Raw genomic sequence first — 20,523 nt, forward strand, 5'->3', positions numbered from 1 at the left:
CTGGAATTGAAGTGACATCTCATGCAAGCAAGTTATAAAATGAAAATAACCTTTGCCTTTACTGTGAAATATATGGGATGATCTTCATTTTGGGACATAGGTATGCGACAGTCTAGGTTATCTCTGCAATGATGGGTTGACCACTGTCATTCAGACACTGGAACTTTATTGAGGAATAATTCACAGGAAATTGAAATCTGTATTGGCTGTTTCACTGATACGTTCTGCAAAATAAATGTCCATAACCCAGAAAGTTATTGACTTCTACGATTGGAAAGCAATTACTGCAGTTTTATTAAGAAATGGTCAACTGCTTATTATTTTGGTTATAGTGTGCAAAATAATTATTGTGGATATAGTGTGCAAAATAACTTGTGCTTATATTGTGTAAAGTTACTGCCCAAGACTTCTGGTGCCATTGTACTCTTGCCTGTTGAGTGCTTGAGGGACCCTGGCTGTAGTGCGGCTGCGGGGAGTCGGACCGTTAGGTGTCGCCCAAAGAGCGGGAAGAAAACCAACCAACCGAGCGAGAGAAGGGCGCCATTGGGGGACAGTGACAGCCCGGGAGAGAGGAGAGGCGGGGTTAAGCGGCACATCGTCCCCCTCTCGCTGTGTGAGCGGCGCTTTTGACGGTTGCTCCCCTGCCTGTCTGATCGCCTACCCGCCCCGGCCCGGCCGGTCGCCATGGGTAACCGCGGGATGGAGGAGTTGATCCCGCTGGTCAACCGCCTCCAGGACGCCTTCTCCGCTATCGGCCAGAGCTGCAACCTGGACCTGCCGCAGATCGCAGTGGTGGGCGGCCAGAGCGCCGGCAAGAGTTCGGTGCTGGAGAACTTCGTGGGCAGGTAAGGGAGGAGAGTGCGCACCCACTGCCTGCAGGTGCTTACTGTGATGAAAGGGACTGCTGCTTCTGGGAACTTGCTGTGCGCAAATTGGCTGCCTCGTTTCCTACATTACCTGAAAGGGTGGTAGAGGCAGAAACCCTCCATGCATTTAAAAAGTACTTGGATATGCATTTGAAGTGCTGTAGGACCAAGAGCTGGAAAGTGGGATTAGGCTGGATAGCTCTTTTTCTGCTGGCACAGACACGATGGGCCGAATGGCGGCCACCTGTGCAGTAAACTTGTACGATTCTATTACAGCAGTGATTACACTTCAAAAGCATTCTTTTGCTGTAAAGCACTTTGGGACGTCCTGAGGTTGTGAAAGGTGCTATAAAAATGCAAGTTCTTTTTACATATTTTTCTACACTTTAAAAAAAAAATCTACGATTACCTTTCAGTTCAAGTAACATTATGCCATAATTATTTTTTATACAAAAACTGAGAGGTTATTATCTATGTCGCAGATAGACTCCACTAAGCCACTGCAAAAAAAAAAAAATGAATTGGCACATCTTTGCTTTGAAGAGGAAACTTGCACGCAAGTAAGTTAATTGACATTGTAGGATAATTTTGTGTACACACACGCATCTGTAGAAGTTCTGCTGTGGGAAACATTAGGAGGCAAAGAGGTGGAATTAATAAAGTAGCACTGCAATGAAAAATGAAATCAGTGGAGTCAAACAGGCCCAACCAGTCCCCATCCACCACCACCCTCCTCCGCCAGGTTGAACTTGTTCTCACATTAAACAACTTCTCCTTTGACTCCACTCACTTCCTCCAAATCAAAGGTGTTGCTATGGGAACCCGCATGGGTCCTAGCTATGCCTGCTTTTTCGTGGGATATGTGGAACACTCTTTGTTCTAGTCCTACTCAGGTCCCCTCCCTCACCTCTTTTTCTGGTACATTGATGACTATTGGTGCCGTTTCCTGCTCTCACCCTGAACTAGATAATTTCATTCACTTTGCTTCCAATTTCCACCCTTCCTTCACATGGTCCATCTCCGACTCTTCCCTTCCCTTCCTCGACTTCTCCATCTCCATCTCTGGGGCTAGGTTATTGACAAACATTCACTACAAGCCCACTGACTCCCACAGCTACCTGGACTACACTTCCTCCCACCCTGCCTCCTGTAAGGACTCTATTCCATTCTCCCAATTTCTCCGTTTCCGCCGCATCTGCTCTGACGATGCCACCTTCCATACCAGTGCTTCTGACATGTCTTCCTTTTTCCTCAACCGAGGATTCCCCTCTACAGTGGTTGACACGGCCCTTGACTATGTCCGTTATATCTCCCGCACTTCTGCCCTCACCCCTGCCCCTCCCTCCCGGAACCACGACAGAGCTCCCCTTGTCCTTACCTTTCACCCCACCGGCCTCCGCATTCAATGGATCATCCTCCGCCATTTCCGCCACCTCCAGCGTGATCCCACCACCAAACGCATCTTCCCCTCACCTCCCCTTTCAGCATTCCGTAGGGACCGCTCCCTCTGCGACACCTTAGTCCACTCCTCTATCACCCCCAACACCCCTTCCCCTTCACCCGGCACCTTCCTGTGCAAGCGCAGGAGATGCAACACATGCCCTTATACCTCCCCCCTTCCCACTGTCCAAGATCCCAAACACCCCTTCCAGGTGAAACAGCGATTTACTTGTACTTCTTGCAATTTAGTATACTGTATTCGCTGCTCACGATGTGGTCTCCTCTACATTGGAGTGACCAAACGCAGATTGGGTGACCGCTTTGCGGAACACCTCCGTTCAGCCCGTAAGGGGGACCCCGAACTTCCGGTCGCCTGTCACTTTAATTCACCGCTTCACTCCCACTCAGACCTCACCATCCTTGGCCTCTTTCATTGTTCCATGGAAGCTCAGCGTAAGCTCGAGGAACAGCACCTCATCTTTCGACATAGAGTTCAACAATTTCAGATCATAACCTGGCCCCTATCATATATATATTGTTTATCCACACTTTTTGTTTGTGCCTTCTGTTCTTCTCTCCCATGTGGCAGCTGTCTTTCACTCTGTCAGTGCAATTTACACTTCCTCCAGAGCCATCCTTTGTTTCTTAACCTGTCCCATTACCGTCTCCTTTTGCCTTGAATATCTCTTAATGTCTCTTAACCTCTCCTGCCTTCTATCCTATCACAGACCTTCCCTTTTGTTCTTTCATCCCCTCCCCCCTTTCCCAGCCTCTACACTTGCTTAAAAATCTGTTCCATTTCCTGCTTTTTTCCAGTTCTGACGAAAGGTCATCGACCTGAAACGTTAACTCTGTTTCTCTCTTCACAGATGCTGCCTGACCTGCTGAGTTTCTCCAGCATTTTCTGTTTTTATTTCAGATTTCCAGCATCTGCAGTATTTTCTTTTTGTGTTTGAGTCAAACAGTTGACCTGGAATGTCTGAAGTTTTTACTTAGAACTTTTTTTTCGGTTTATTTATACTGCAATTAAAATGAACAGCCCTGGAGCAACAGCAGCACATCTATTACAGAGATAAGAGATACAGAAAATAACGGTAATGCAGTGAAAACTAAATGCTAACATACTGGGCTTGCCAGTGTATCTCTAACATTGATGCTGTTCAATAAAGAAGGGTAAGTTAAATTAAATATTTAAAAGTGTAATGAGGTGATTGATGTAATAAAACTCACTGCGCACTTGGTTTGTGCATAAAGCAAGCCTTTAATCAACTTGTTTCCGAACATGGAGGTCTAGTTGTACTTCACTAGTACCTTGTCTTACAAAATGTCCCTGGAAAGCTGGGGCTGACGCCCGAGTATTTATACTCCTTGGACGGCGCCACCAGCTGGCCGTCCAGCGTTATTTCACGAGTAGTTTCTTGATGAATGATGAGATTTATAACAGTGATGTTCGAAAGATGCTTGTGGAGCTTCGATGTGTGGAAATAAAGACTAGAGGAGGAAGATACTGCTGCAGTATCAACAATTTGCACTTGTTTAGCACCTTGCTCAGCTAGAATTTGCTGGAGCAGAGCATCTCGTGGTGTAGCTGGTTAGTTAGACTTTTTCCTGCAACCTTCAGCTCAAATTTTTTTTGCCCTTTTAAGTTGCTGGAAACGTGAGCTGATGATGGTGTGGCAAGGGCAATATGGTATCTGGGACCTTAGTGAACGACAGGACAAACAAGGTAACTCCTTAAGGAACAAGATTTAAGGATTGAGAAATAAACAGAAAGTCTCCAACAACAATTCACTACCTGAAGGAATGAGACTTCACACTTTTAATTGTTCACTTTCTGGGTCAGAGCGGTTGATTAGCAGTCATTAACAATTATCCCGTCATTAAAAGGGTACCTGCCTGAGGAAGAGAGTGTTTGAAGACCAGGACCTCAAACCCAGCGCCAAGCTCATGGTCTACAGAACAGTAGTGATACCCGCCCTCCTGTATGCTTCAGAGACATGGACCATGTACAGCAGGCACCTCAAAGCACTGGAGAGGTACCACCAACGCTGCCTCCGCAAGATCCTGTAAATCCATTGGCAGGATAGGCGCACCAATGTCCGTGCTCTCGCTCAGGCCAGCATCGAAGCTTTGACCACGCTTGATCAGCTCCGATGGACGGGGCACATCGTCCACATGCCCGATACGAGACTCCCAAAACAAGCACTCTGCTCGGAGCTCCAACACAGCAAGAGAGCCCCAGGTGGGCAGAGGAAACGCTTCAAGGACACCCTCAAAGCCTCCTTGAAAAAGTGTAACATCTCCACTGACACCTGGGAATCCCTGGCCCAAGACCGTACAAAGTGGAGGAGAAGCATCTGGGATGGTGCCGAACACCTCCAGTCTCTTTGCCGGGAGCAAGCGGAAGCCAAGTGCAAACAGCGGAAGGAGCACATGTCAACCCAAGCACCCCACCCACCCATCCCTTCAATCACCGTCTGCCCCACCTGTGACAGAGACTGTAGGTCCTGCATTGGACTCATCAGTCACCTGAGAACTCATTTTTAGTGTGGAAGCAACTCATCCTTGGTTCTGAGGGACTGCCTAAGAAGAAGACGACTTGCGCTATTAATTGCTAGACTTAACTTTGTGTCGCATTTAATGGGCAATTAATGTGCAAATCTAGCAACTTCATGAAAATCACTAGGCGGTTAAGGGCGAGATGCTGTTTACGCGAAGCTAACGATGGAGTGGCGCAAATTGTCCAGCAACTCGTGGTGATTCGTAATTCACTGGGTCTCTCGTTGCTGGCCAATTTGCATATTAATAACTACGTCCGTTGTTTACACACGTTATTTTTTTCAGCAACTTCCAGCCCAACATGTTCCAAACAGCTTCAAACAGGAAAATTATATTGAGTAGTGGAGGATTTAGAAGGGTTTTATTTAAGGGCAAGGAGAGAAGCAGCATGGTGAAAACATTTAGGAAGAGAGTTCAAAAGGATAGGACGACTGAAAGCTCTGCCATCAAGTGAGGAGTGCTGGGGGAGGGCGTGGTGGGGGAGATGCATAGAAGTCTAGAATCTGAACATCGGGCGAGAGGTTGCAGAGGTTGAGCGAGATGAGGTTGTGGAGGATTTTAAAAGGGCAAGGGTTTTGAATTCTGTGCGTTGGAAGATGGGCAACGAGGACAAGACTGAAGGGTGAACTTGATCTAGAACAGGGGCATTGGAGCTTTCTGTCCTAATCCTCTTGCATTTAACCTTGTATATATGTCCCTTTTTGTTCTGGACCTCAACCACTGGAACCAGTCTGTTTTCCATCCCTTCATAATTTTAAACACCTCTGTCAAATAATCTCCTCTGTTGTAACCACCCCAATTTTTCAAATATTTTCAAATCTTTTTTTCATATTTGTATTTCCTCATACTAGGCATCCTAGGGACTCTGTGCTGTACCCCCTCTATTGTCTCAACATCCTTGCTATAGTGTGGTGCCCAAAATTGATCTTAACTGTTACTCTGTTCCTTTCCTTCCAACCTTGTTTTAAAATATTGGAAGTCTTGATTAACATTTCTTTTGAATATTAAGTTAGCAGAATAGGACAACAGATAATTTATTGTGGTGATTGATGAATAGTCTGAGGTGAAATTGATGTGCATGTGACGATACATTGGATTTCAAGATTCAAGATCATTTTATTGCCATATGTAACTAGTACAATGGAATGCTTACTCCCCACTCACTTCCACAGTACAAGCATATAAATATAAAAGCAAAAAATAAAAACAAGTATAAATAAAAACAATAAGCAAATAAGCAGAAAGTATAGCAATAACAGTCCAAGTTGCAGGATATGATGAATAGTGCAAAAAAGCCTCAATTACCACTGGAAATAATAGTAATGTAATATGATAAATATATGGTAATATAAGTATATAATATATATATTTACATAAACATATAACTATAATATATGGGGCAGTGCGGTTAGCAGTTCAGTAGGCGCACTGCCTGTGGATAGAAACTGTTCTTAAACCTGCTGGTCCTGGTTCGGATGCTGCGGTACCGACGTCCGGACCGCAGGAGGGAGAACAGTTTGTGCCCAGGGTGATTGGGGTCCTGGATGATGGAGCGGGCCTTGTTCCAGCACCTGGTCTGGAAGATCTCCTCGATGGACGGAAGTGCACACCCGATGATCTTTTCTGCTGTATTCACAACTCTCTGGATGGCTTTCTTGTTCTGTGCAGTGTTGTTACCATACCACACATTGACACCACTCGTCAGGACACTCTATGGTGCCGCGGTAAAAGTTCACAAGCCACTGTGTGCTTATGCCGCATTTCCTCAGGCACCGTAGAGGGTAGAGGCGCTGCTGTGCCTTCTTTAGCATAGCCTCAGTATTATGGTTCCAGGCCAGGTCATCAGAGATCTGCAGTCCCAGGAATCGGAAGCAACTGACGACTTCCACTGGTGTCCCGTCTATGCTGATGGGGCGATGGTCCCCTCGGTGGCTTCTGAAGTCCACGATGAGCTCCTTAGTCTTGCCAACGTTCAGGGCAAGGTTGTTGTCATTGCACCATCTCATCAGCTGGACTATCTCATCTCTGTACTCCGTCTCGTCATCGTTGCTTATCAGGCCAATTACTGTGGTGTCGTCGGCAAACTTGATAATCCGGTTGTTGCTGTGTATGGCTGTACAGTCATGTGTAAACAGAGAGTACAGCCAAGGACTGAGGCAGCAGCCTTGTGGCGCTCCGGTGTTGAGGACCAGAGTGGATGAGGTGTTGTTCCCTATTTTCGCCACTTGAGGCCTACCAATCAGGAAATCCAGAATCCAATTGCAGATGGGGGTGCCCAGGCCTAGGTCCCTCAGTTTCAGGACTAGCTTGGAGGGAATAATAGTATTAAATGCAGAGCTGTAGTCAATGAACAACAGTCTGACGTAAGTGTCCCTCCTGTCTAGGTGTTCCAGGGCAGTGTGTAGTGTTAGGGAGATGGCATCGTCTACAGACCTGTTCGCCCTATATGCGAACTGGAACGGGTCCAAGGAATCGGATATGATGCTGCTTATGTGTGTCATGAACAGCTTTTCCAGGCATTTCATGGCTATGGATGTTAGAGCCACGGGACGATAGCCATTGAGGCCTGTTACCTTGGTCTTCTTAGGTAACGGCACAATGGTTGTCTCCTTGAAGCACACTGGTACAACAGACTGCTGCAATGAGATGTTAAAAATGTCCATGAACACAGGAGCCAGCTGGTCTGCGCAGGTCTTGAAGACACTGGGTGAAACCCCGTCTGGGCCGGCTGCCTTCCGTGCTTTCACCCTCCTGAAGGTCCTCCGGACCTCGGATTCAGTCAGCTGTAATGTGTAATTCTCTGGGTGGCTGGGGGTTTTGATGGCCGGCTCAGTGTTCTCCCTCTCAAAGCGAGCATAAAAAGTATTCAGTTCGTCTGGTAGGGAGGGATCGGTGTTGGTGACTCCCGCTGAGCTCCCCTTGTAGTTGGTGATGGCCCTTAGTCCCTGCCACATGCGTCTGGCGTCAGAGCCCCTGCCGTACTGAGACTCTAGTTTGTTCTTATAGTCTCTTTTTGCTGCTTTGATAGCCTTTCTGAGGTCATACTTGGCCTTCTTGGGCCAACAGTGAAGCCTTTCCCCTTTTATTCCTCAATACCCCTGCAATTGACCTCCTAATCCTTCGTGATTTTGTACAATATGAACAGCCATTCTCCTCTCCCCTGTTTATTATGAAAAATCGTCAACAACGTGTTGGGATGAATGAATGAAGAGCCTGTCAGTAATTAAAAACTCTGTGTGAGGTATAGTGTAAGGACTCCCATGTAACAGATGTGTGCTGTTAGAGGCACAAGGTTACACCACACTAATTTGTACACGCTGATAAATTTACAGCTCACATTGGCTTAAGAAAATACAAGACACAATACATTTGTATATATTGCATTGCATGTTGAATAATAGACAACCTAGAAGATAACCAATGGCTTGCGTTTGTTTGAGGGGTTCAGGACGATTACATAAGCTGTTGGCATTCAAAAGTTAAATTTCCTCACAAATGTGGAAGTTTATATACAATACCTGTATTGAGATACTAAACTGATCATTGATTTTGAATGAAATTTGTTAATTGCATAAAATATTATAGCGGGTGGAAATGATATTTTATACAGATTTTACATTTAAACATTTCTTGTGAATGAAGTTTGACTTGCCGAATCCTTAGTTGGTGGCTACTAGCAGAAGGTAGGACCATTAGAAATTTTATTGGAAAAAGCACACATTTTTATTAAGAACCCAATCTGAGTTGGTCTAAATTTATCATCCCAAAAGAGGGGTATTCCTTCTGACTTGAGATCAGTTCACTTTCAAGCACCCTTAATTGTCGGCTATGTTTTGCATTATAACCTTGAAGAATTCAAGATAACTTAGAAGTTTACTGGTAAGAATAAAGCAGCGGGCACGAGTGCATTAGAAAATGGTCTTGGCAAAATTGTGCAGAAGAAATTATATACAGAAACTGTTGACAAGTAGAGGCGTCAAATTATACAATAGAGTCTACCCTTAATTCACAGTTTCTTAATTAAAATGATCTAAATTTAATGTTTTAGCACTTTACATTATTTGCATTGTCTAATTCAAATTATTGGATAACATTTTGGCACAAAAAAACCCAACTTTAAATTATCAGTAAACGAGACAGATTCGCAAGTAGATATTTGTCAAATTTCATTACTAGCTATTGCATATTGTGTTTACACTATGCTTAAATTATTTTAAGAAAATAAACTTTCTGCATAGTTGACTCCTGATAATTCAATCATTTATTATGGAAAAAATTAATTTGTCCAGTAATTAACTGACTTCAAATTAAGACTCTTTTTATGCTCTGTTCATTTTCTTGAGATATAATAACACTCTAATTTGTGTTGTGAGCTGCTGCTAGCCCCTCTCTAGAGATGTCTTGCTGCCATTTTAAATTTTCCTAATTGAGGGTTGATGTTTCTCATTCCAACTATAATCCATGTTGCTCTGGCGCTATTTTAAATGTTTAGTTTGTGAATTGTTCTTGATCAGTGTGTAACTGTTCAAAAATTAAAGCTTGGAGTTTTGCTGGTTATGCTCATCTCTATACCTCCCAGATAATGAGTCAGTTTAGTAAAGCAGATAGTGTATGTTAACCTTTTGGGATCAACTGCTGAACGTATGGAGCTGTAGTGAGGAGCAGTAAGTGATATTGCTAAGATTGTAATCCCTAGAGTTTTGGCTTCACTGAAAGTACAGGAGAGATTCTCTAGGATAATACCAGGGATGAGGGTCTTTAGTTAGGAGGAGAGTGACTCTCTTTTCATTAGAGCAGAGAACTTTGAGAACTTCTGATAGGTGTTCAAAATTATGAAGTGTTTTCAGTAGGTAAATAGAGAGACTACTTCCACTGGTCAGTAAATAGCGAACATAAATTTAAGATCATCAAAAGAACGAAGGGAGAGAGAGAACATTTTTTGTTAATGCAGAAGGTTGTTGGAATGCCCAACCAGAACATTAAAAATAGGAGCAGGAATAGGCCACTTGGCCCCTCGAGCCTGATCTTGGGCTCAAAGCCACTTCCCTGCCCGCTCCCCATAACCCTTGACTCCCCTATCTTGCAAAAATCTGTCTATCTCCACCTTAAATGTATTTAATGACCCAGCCTCCACGGCTCTCTGGGGCAGAGAATTCCACAGATTTACGACCCTCAGAGAGAAGAAATTCCTCCTCATCTCAGTTCTAAAAGGGCGACCCTTTATTCTGAAACTATGCCCCCGAGTTCTAGATTTCCCCATGAGGGGAAACATCCTCTCTGCATCTACCTTGTCGAGCCCCCTCAGAATCTTATGTTTCAATAAGATCACCACTCATTCTTCTAAATTCCAATGAGTATAGGCCCAACCTGCTCAACCTTTCTTCATAAGTCAACCCCCTCATCTCTGGAATTAACCTAGTGAATCGCCTCTGAACTGCCTCCATTGCAAGTATATTCTTCCTTAAATAAGGAGACCAAAACTGTACGCAGTACTCAAGTTGTGGTCTCACCAATACCCTGTACAGTTGTAGCAGGACTTCCCTGCTTTTATACTCCAACCCCCTTGAAATAAAGGCCAACATTTCATTTGCCTTTTTGATTACTTGCTATACCTGCATGCTAACTTTGTGTTTCATGCACAAGGACCCCCAGGTCCCTCTGAACTGTAGCATTTTGTAACCTCTCTCTATTTAAATAATAGTTTGCTTTTTTATTTTTCCTGCCAAAGTGGATAACCTCGCACTTTTCCACAGAAACAGTGCTGAAAGCAGAATCCGTAATACCTCTTGAAAGGGAAGTTGATAAATATTTGAAAAAGAAAAATTAAGTTGGGAAAGGGAAGGGGAATGGGACTGTGTCGTTAGCTCTTTGAGAGCCAGTTGAAGCAGGATAGATCAAATGACCTCCTGCTGTGCTGTAAAATTCAATGATTTATGAGTGCTACGCCATATGTTATGATTCAAAATTTAACTCTGACCACTGTTTTGGTCTTCCTAGTGCCTGTTTCCTGCCAAAAGGTGCAAAATATGTTTTTGGTTTTCATTTTCATCCTTGTATCTGCACTGTAAATGATCAATTGGAGATTAAAAACATTGGCGGAGCCCCAGCTTGGGGTAATTCTCAAGATCCCTTTCATTCTGGGCTTCGTGATCTTTCCTGAAGTAAGTGGAACAGTGGGGAGATATCAAAGTGCTAGTTGGAAGAGGATGAAATTGTTGTTCCTGAAATTGCATTGCTAATGGTTCTGATTGCAGTTGGAGGGATGTCATTGTTCTGCAAAGTCAAACGGGTTTGGAATTATTTCAGAGATAATTGTGCATACAGTGATTCAAAGCTGTAAAGTTAACACCGTATTTTGTAATTAGTTTGCTTTTATTTTACACTGAAAACATGACTTCTGTTGCTGATTACCTTCACAACTACAATTCTGTAGTCTACATTAGCACTGTTGCACATATATTGCCTACCTGTTAACTTTTTACTGTTGGAGGATTATTGTCAGAGCTTTATAACTGATCTCATGCGCCAATGCATTTTGCAGTATTGCATCATTCGCACAGGATTCGCTGATGTCATTTCACACACACAATGAATTACAATAAAGCAATTTGGAAAATGTGTTTTACTCCTCAGTTACAGTCCATCCATGTCTGAGAGAGTGAATAGTATGAACTAATACTGGTCTTGTTTATGGGAAGTGCTTGGCCTCCATTTAACGCTGTCACACCAGCGTAGCAGAGATTGGGAACTTTCCTCCATGTAGATTGTAAACTTGTGTCCTACCACTTTACAGCACAGTATTTTGGAGCTTAGATATGCTAGGCCATTGTCACTGGATTTTTACATTTTGCTTAAAATGCTACCCTTCTTCTTGCTAAGCTGTGCACCAGAATAATTGTTTTCAAAAATTCACCAGTACCCTTCACTAACCCTGCCAGCTTCCTATTCCAACCATTTGGAACCATTTTACCTCTACATTTTATTTGCTAACCACGGTTGTGATACCTGGAGCACTTGTGGCTATAGCATGCTGATAGAATGCACGTTGTTGGAAGTAGTTATTGATTACTCGCACACAATGAACAGTCAAGATGAGGAAGCCTGCAGTTTTCTGATGGCCAGATCTAAAGACTCAATCAGGGATGTTGACTTAAGTTGGATAATTTTTCCATTTTGACACTGACAAAAATGAGTGAAGTACAAATTAGGCGGGGTTGGGGTTATGAAGTGAATAGTTCCCCATTTGTTAACCTGATACTGAAGAAGCAGTATGCTTAAATTTGTAGTTGGAAGTTGAATCTGTATATGGGCAGATTTCTTGTAGAAATCCATATACTTAAACAAACATTGGAACATTCCTTTTAACCTACCAGGGCAGGCTATAGGAACACAAGTATGGTTTATGTTCTTGTGTGCAGTCTGATGATTCCTCGGTCGCACCATGGTATTTTCTCATATTGCATTGATTAATATAATTGGCCAGACAGATGCAAGGCTATGTTGGTTAGGAACGTTAGGAACAGAAGTAGGCCATTCAGCCATTCAGGCCTGCTCCGCCATTCAATTATATCATGGCTGATCTGCATCTCAAACAGCATTTTCCCGCCATTGCTCTATATCCCAAACAATCTATCTTTCTCAGTCTTGGTGTGGAGATGCCGGAGTTGGACTGGGGTGGACAAATGTAAGAAGTCACACAACACCAGGTTATAGTCCAACAGTTTTATTTGAAGTCACAAGCTTTCGGAGCGCTGCTCCTTCATCAGGTGAAGTGGAGAGATGCATAAAGACACAGCTTATATAGTCAGAGAATAATGTCAGATGTTTACAGGTAATCTTTCTAACTGCCATTTATCACACCTCGGCAGAGAGATAATCACAGCAATCAAAGGTATGAATGGTGTCCAAACAGGTCAGTCAGGAAAACATTACATCAAAGAACAATGAGGTGGGGTCACAAGGTCAAATGTTGCAGATGCTGGGGTCTGTGAAAAACAAAAAAAACAGACAAAAAACTTTTTTTTGCTGGAAATCACAGCAGGTCCGGCCGCATCTGTGTAGAGAGAACAAGCCAACGACGACTCGAGTCTGGATAACCCTACGTCAGGTGGGGTTACATTATTACATTATTCTCTGACTATATAAGCTGTGTCTTTATGCATCTCTCCACTTCACCTGATGAAGGAGCAGCGCTCCGAAAGCTTGTGACTTCAAATAAAACTGTTGGACTATAACCTGGTGCTGTATGACTTCTTACATTTCTCAGTCTTGAAAGCTCCAATTGTCCTAACATCCACAGCCTTTTGAGGGAGATAATTTCAGATTTCTACTACCCTTTGTGTGGAAAAAGTGCTTCCTGATTTCCCTCCTGAATGGCCTGGCTCTAATGTTAAGATTATGTCCCTATGTTCTTGATTTCTCCCACCAGTGGAAATAGTCTCTCCGTACCTATTCTGTCAAATCCATTTTAAACACATCTCTCAGATCACCCCTCAATCACCTATACTCAAGGGAATACAAGCCAGGTTATGCAACATATCTTCATAATTTAACCCTCTACCCTCTATCATTCTGGTTAGGAGTGCTGTACTCCAGCAATAGTCATGGAAGCTGAAAATGTATTTTTTTGTGAATGAGTTTTCCTTTCTCCAAGTTGAAGTTTTGTTCATGCCTTGCCCTTGATACTATATTTTGTAGTGTCTGAGGTTGGTGAATTACTTTTATTTTTCCTCTAAAGCAGAGATTGGGTAAAACTGGCTGTCATCGATGAATTGCCATAATTTGTTTGTGTACCATATTCCAGCTAGTTTTAGTAACATAATTGATTTTTGTTTTACTGCCTCGGTATGAGTTGCAAGTAAAGTTATTTTGCTTTTGAACTAGATATCTATCCTAGGACAATCTTCTTGCATCATTTTTTGCTCCAACATTATAGGTAGCCTCGAATTCCATGTGAGGTTGTGTAAACGCTGCCCCGTATTTCACGATCCTCTAGAGCTTTTGGTTTTGCAAAGACATCTTGCAGTGTAGAATGTTTATACATGATCTTGCATAGGTTACTATACTACATTATAGCATCTCATACACTGTTACATATCCATTTGATCAGACATCAGCAACTTTGTCCTTAGGCACAAGTTATCTAATCGTAATGAAATGAGTAGTACAACATTTACTGTGATGTGGAATAAACTCTAGTGGTAATGCAGATCTACGGAACATACTAGTATAATCTTCACTTGGGATAAACTGTAGCTACTGTTGGCTTCAGCGTGGGAAGGAATAATATTCACAGTAATATGTGTAATTTAAATATCAATTGTGATTTGAAAAAAACTTAATACATAAGTTGAACAATTCAGTAACTTGATTTTTTAATTTGATTTAATGAACAGTTTTAATCTATTCAATAATGAGGTGAATTGAAATGATACTGAGTTTGAGACATGGAAATAATTTTATGTGGGGTAAAAATGAAGGAATTTAGAAGTAAAGTTTTTACACCTGATTACTAATATTTGGAATTGAATTATTCAGAGTGAACCATTTAGCGTCCTCTTTCCTCATTGCCTCACTTGACCGAACTCTAATAAGATGACATTGGTATTGATAGCGCAGAATGTAGAAAACCTTAAAATAAGTTTGACCAAAACATAGGCTGTCCTAGAGGATAATGGTGTAAATCTTATGGGCAGAGTGAAAGAAGGTACGGACATTGTCAGTTTGTCGCTAACCCTATTTTCACATGGACGATTTATTTCTTCAAGATTTCAACAGTAGAATGATGCTTTGAACTATTTTGAAGAATTTATTTTGCTGCGTTCCAAGGTCTTCAGTACCATTAAAGTAAAGGAACAAAATAAGTAACTGATTTAAAAAAAAAAAAAGTCAATGCATTTTTACTCATGCTGGGATACGGTTCTGAGGTACCTGCAGCCTTTTGGTGTCTTGCCTAAGTGACCATTACTGCGTGAGCCTGGACTTATTTTAGGACAACAGTCTCATTTGTGTAAATGAGTTTGACCCGGTCTTCACTTGGTCCATTTTGATCCTGAAGAATGAGTCCTAAAATCTAATCTTACTATTTCATCTACAGAGTAAAATTAAGTTTTCAAGGTGGTTATTTTCACGTGGCAGTTACTAACCAATGGGAATGATTTTTTTTTTTAATACATTTGAAAACTTGAACATTAAAAAACCTGACTGGGCATAGGGAGTTAGGGGATTCAAAAGGTAATATATTTATAAATTTATAATGCAGGTAAATCAACAAAAAAGAGTTGTATTGTAGGGTGTCTCTAGTGAATAAATGTGTGCCTCTGTTCCTTAATTTCTTGAGCCTGTGATAATTAAAAATGGAAAAAGGAATGGTACAGAAAGAGAAGAGAAGGCTTGGCTAGGGTGGGGGCAAGAGAGGTGAGCAGCTGACCTCTGTCAGTGGAAGATTGGGCTAATGGATCCACAAAACTGGGAAACTGAAAGGATTTGGATTAAACCAGTAGCTCCTGGGTCCACGCGGGTGAGTGCAAATGGCCTGTATGAATGCTGCACTTCCTAATCTTTCTTGCCATTCCTCATTTTCAGGAAGGACCACTTGCAAATTTTCTTATTTTTAAATCATTTTACAAAGGAAAACCATTTCATAAAACTAATGGCCCGTATTTTCCAATCGGAGGCTTCCTGCATGCGGAGGCCTCCAATCTGGAAAAAATCTACGCCCTTACCTGAGGGGTCCGGACATTTCCGCTCCTGGGCCTCTGCTCTACGAAATGCGCAGGGCCCAGGTATCCCAGGGGCACATGCGGTTCGCAAGCGTCCCTGGGATAACGTGGGCCATGGGGAACCAATGAAAGAAGGGAATCCCCCTTCACACTTTTGACAGGTTAGAATGGGGATCACTCAAAAAACACATCAAAACATTAAATAAATGTTTAAAAAATCATGTTTTTAAAATTAGTTAAAATTACATTAAATTAAATATTTTAAACAAAAATTTAATTAAAATTAAAGTTTTTTACGGGACTAAAAATAAACTTGGCTTTTTAAAAAGTTTTTAAATTATAAATGGAATTTTTTTTAAAACTTTTTAAAACTCTTATGCTGGTAAAAGCAGGCCTTACCAGGCGTAAGATTTTTAAAGGTTTTCAGCCGGCGGAGGTTCTGCAGAAAGCGGAACTCTCCACCCGCAGAGGCCCTTCTCCAGGACAGGCGGAGAATCTGTCAAGAGGATTCTTGACAGATCGGAAGTGCTGGTTTTCAGTGCATGTGCTTCGCATGCCTGAAACCATCACTTGCGAGGTTCCCACGGGTGAGTACACAGCTCATACACACCCATAGGGATTGGAAAATACAGGCCAACGTAGAATATGTTGGAGGATGCCTAAAATAAGATTGGGTAAAATAGAGAAAGAGACTCAGAACAAATGTTTGTTGAAATCAAACTTGAGGACCAATTTATTTGAACAAAATAGTACAAATTGTAACAGCTTAGTATGTGCATAGAACACTCAGTTTTACTTATTGTTATCTCATGCTTTCGTAATCAGAATGATCTATTAATACTTTTTGTAAATGGCATGTTAGAGGCCGCAGAGAGTCATTAATTAAACATTCAACCGTGTGTCAGCTGAACAACTTGCAAAAAATTACATTATTGCCTGTTTAATTTTAAATATATTGGCTTTTTATAGGCCACACATTTTTGATAAAAATCATACCCATTTACTTAGAAAACCTCATCATATTTGTAAACCTACCAACTAAATGGATAATAAACAGGAAACTATGTATTGAGTTATATAAGCGGCTAAAGACACTTGAATTGAAACACAAGTATTGCATTAAATTGGGGGGAAAAAACCCTTGCGTCACTTCAGCTTGTGTATGCATTTCAGCCAACACCAAGAGACTGCCCACAGAGAACAGATTTTTCATATTTGCGCTGTTACATCCTGTAAAATAGTTCCCACCGAGATTCCTTTTTTAATGTTTTTTTTAAAAGCTCTTGCAGAGCTTAATGTGTGATCGCTATTTACTACTGGTGCCCTCTTTTTATGAATTAAAAAAAAAGGAAATGAGCACTGTGCTGCCTGTGAATTGTTTGTTTGAGTTACTTATATATCTATATATAAATGTTGCCTCTACTAAAGTGTGAATACAATCATGTTAAAGCAGCAGAATCGTTCTTAAAAACATTGTCAATTTTGTAAAAATTACCTGCAGGTAGTTATCACTGCAGGGATGAAACCATTCTTTTTATTATGAAAACAGTACCACCAATGCAATAGTTTATTTTATGTAATGTATGTAGGAATGTGCAAGATTTGCTGTTGTAACAGTTTCATTGTCAATTTCAGAAAGCCCCTTTTGTAATTGGAGTAAAGAAATGTCACGTTTCATCTTTGGGAAAGACACTGAGTTTTTAATAACATGCATTGATACAGAAATTTTAAGATGATATAAAATAAAACAAATTCAGTTCTTTTCTGTTAAAATAATAGTTTGCTTTTTGAATTGATGTTGGACTTTGTATTTTGACTAAAAGTGCTATGCAGTCAATAAGAGGAGAGGTAAAACTTTCCCTAAACCAATAGGCTTGTGTCATAGAATCTCTGCGTTGCTTATATAGATGTTCTGGTTCTGAGACGCTTTTGCTGTATGCAACTGAAGTGGAGATGGTGGGGACCATGTAATGGCTGATGGAACGCCACTAATATTAAAAATGCAGCATATGACAAAATATACTGGTGAGTTTAAGAGAGACATGGCAACAGTGTGTGCCATAGATTATGCAATAATTGCCACTAATATTTTCCTGCCACTCTGATACTGGATTAATTTCGGGCACAATGTCATTAGTTAAGTGCGGTATGTAGATAAATGATGCAAGATTAATGTTTTATTGTGCAACCATTGACTTGTGCAGAAAAGATTTGGGCTTGCTCCCAGTAGTTGCTGTCAGTACAAAAAGCCACTTCCAAAGATGGGCCCACATTCCCCAAGCTTTGTAACTTAACCATGTGTTCAAACGATGCTGCAGGGCAAACAATTTTCTCTTAGAAAATTGAAATCCACCATAAGAACGAGGAGCGGGAGTAGGCCATACAGCCCATCGAGCCTGCTCCGCCGTTCAATAAGATCGTGGCTGAACTTCTACATCAACTCTACATCATGCATGCTAAAAAGCGGAAGCATGCTATAGACAGGGCTAAGCAAACCCACAATCAACGGATCAGATCAAAGCTCTGCAGTCCTGCCACATCCAGTCGTGAATGGTGGTGGACCATTAAACAACTAACGGCAGGAAGAGGCTTCATGAGTATTCCCATCCTCAATGATGGTGGAGCTCCGCACGTGAGTGCAAAAGACAAGGCTGAAGCGTTTGCAACCATCTTCAGCCAGAAGGGCCGAGTGGATGATCCATATCGGCCTCCTCCTGAGGTACCCACCATCACAGAAGCCAGTTTTCAGCCAATTCGATTCACTCCACGTGATATCAAGAAACGGCTGAGCGCACTGGATACAGCAAAGGCTATTGGCCCTGACAACATCCCAGCTATCGTGCTGAAGACACGTGCTCCAGAACTAGCCGCGCCTCTAGCCAAGTTGTTCCAGTACAGCTACAACACTGGCATCTATCCGACAATGTGGAAAACTGCCCAGGTATGTCCTGTCCACAAAAAGCAGGACGAATCCAATCCGGCCAATTACCGCCCCATCAGTCTACTCTCAATCATCAGCAAAGTGATGGAAGGTGTCATCGACAGTGCTATCAAGTGGCACATACTGACCAATAACCTGCTTACTGGTGCCCAGTTTGGGTTCCGCCAAGACCACTCTGCTCCCGACCTCATTACAGCTTTGGTCCAAACATGGACAAAGGAGCTGAATTCCAGAGGTGAGGTGAGAGTGACTGCCCTAGACATCAAGGCAGCATTTGACCGAGTGTGGCATCAAGGAGCCCTAGTAAAACTGAATTCAAATGAGAATTGGGGGGGGGGGAATTCTCCTGGCTGGAGTCATACCTAGCACAAAGGAAGATGGTTGTGGTGGTTGAAGGTCAATCATCACAGCCCCAGGACATCACTGCAGGAGTTCCTCAGGGCAGTGTCCCAGGCCCAATCATCTTCAGCTGCTTCATCAATGACCTTCCCTCCAACATAAGGTCAGAAATGGAGATGTTTGCAGATGACTGCACAGTGTTCAGTGCCATCCACAACTCTGCAAATTAATGAAGCATTCCATGCCCGCAAGCAACAAGACCTGGACGACGTTCAGGCTTGGGCTGATAAGTGGCAGGTAACATTCGTGCCACAGAAGTGCCACGCAATGACTATCTCCAACAAGCGAGAGTCCGATCACCGTCCCTTGACATTCAATGGCATTACCATCGCCGAACCCCCCACCATCAACATCCTGGGGGGTCACCATTGACCAGAAACTTAACTGGACCAACCACATAAATACTGTGGCAACAAGAGCAGGTCAGAGGCTAGGTATTCTGCAGCGAGTGTCTCAGCTCCTGACTCCCCAAAGCCTTTCCACCATCTACAAGGCACAAGTAAGGAGTGTGATGGAATACTCTCCACTTGCCTGGATGAGTGCAGCTCCAACAACACAAGAAGCTTGACACCATCCAGGACAAAGCAGCCTTCTTGATTGGCACCCCATCCACCACCTTAAACATTCACTCCCTCCACCACCAGCGTACCATGGCTGCAGTGTGTACCATCTACAAGATGCACTGCAGCATCTCGCCAAGGCTTCTTTGGCAGCACCTCCCAAACCCGCGACCTCTTCCACCTAGAAGGACAAGGGCAGCAGGCGCATGGGAACACCACCACCTCCAAGTTCCCCTCCAAGTCACACACCATCCTGACTTAGAAGTATTTGCTGATCCTTCATCGTCACTGGGTCAAAATCCTGGAACTCCCTACCTAACAGCACTGTGGAAGTACCTTCACCACACGGACTGCAGTGGTTCAAGAAGGCGGCTCACCACCACCTTCTCGAGGGCAATTAGGGATGGGCAATAAATGCTGGCCTTTCCAGTGACGCCCACATCCCATGAATGAATTAAAAAAAAAAAAAGGTCAAAGCCAAGGAGAGATTTAAAGATAAAGACAAGGATTTTGAATTTAATTCTTTAGATGACTGCAGTATAATGTACATCAGTGAGGAAGGGTGTTGATGGACAAGCAGGACTGCAGAACAGGATGCATGCAGCAGAGCTTTGCACAAATTGGAATTTATGGAGGGTTGAGGATGGGAAACTGAAGCTGACAAACTTATGTATAAAAGTTTCATCAATAGAGGGACTGAGGTAGGAGCAAAGGTTGCAAGTGTTCTGGAGTTGGATGTAAGGAGTCTTATTAATGGATTGGATGTGGGCTAAGCTCAGGATTGATCATAATACCAAAACTATGCACTGACTGGTTCAGCCTGAGGGAGGGGTGGGGCAGGGGCGGCGGGTTAAGTGGAATTGATGATAAGGGAATGGTGTTTGTTGAAAATGATGCCTTTGGTTTTCCCGATGTTGAGCTGGAAGAAGCTGTGACTCATCCACACCTTGATATTGGACAGGCAGCTGACCGTATGTTGCATTAAAGGACTTGAGGCAAAGGGTGGAGAGATAGAACCTTGGTATCTTCATTGTACA

At 42.7% G+C, this 20,523-nt stretch overlaps 1 protein-coding gene across 1 annotated transcript in view; it reads left to right on the forward strand.

Annotated features, from left to right (window-relative positions):
• Positions 1 to 684: 684 nt before the first annotated feature.
• dnm3a (dynamin 3a) overlaps positions 685 to 20,523 on the forward strand; it is a 452,439-nt gene continuing 432,600 nt past the window's right edge. Inside the window, exon 1 of the mRNA XM_085978004.1 lies at positions 685 to 845. Within this exon, the coding sequence (XP_085834130.1) occupies positions 685 to 845 (161 nt within the window). The remainder of the gene's footprint in view (positions 846 to 20,523) is intronic.

Source organism: Somniosus microcephalus, chromosome 3 (genome assembly GCF_052327205.1).
Source record: "Somniosus microcephalus isolate GS21.2 chromosome 3, FLI_Smic_1.0, whole genome shotgun sequence".
Classification (NCBI taxonomy): Eukaryota; Metazoa; Chordata; class Chondrichthyes; order Squaliformes; family Somniosidae; genus Somniosus; species Somniosus microcephalus.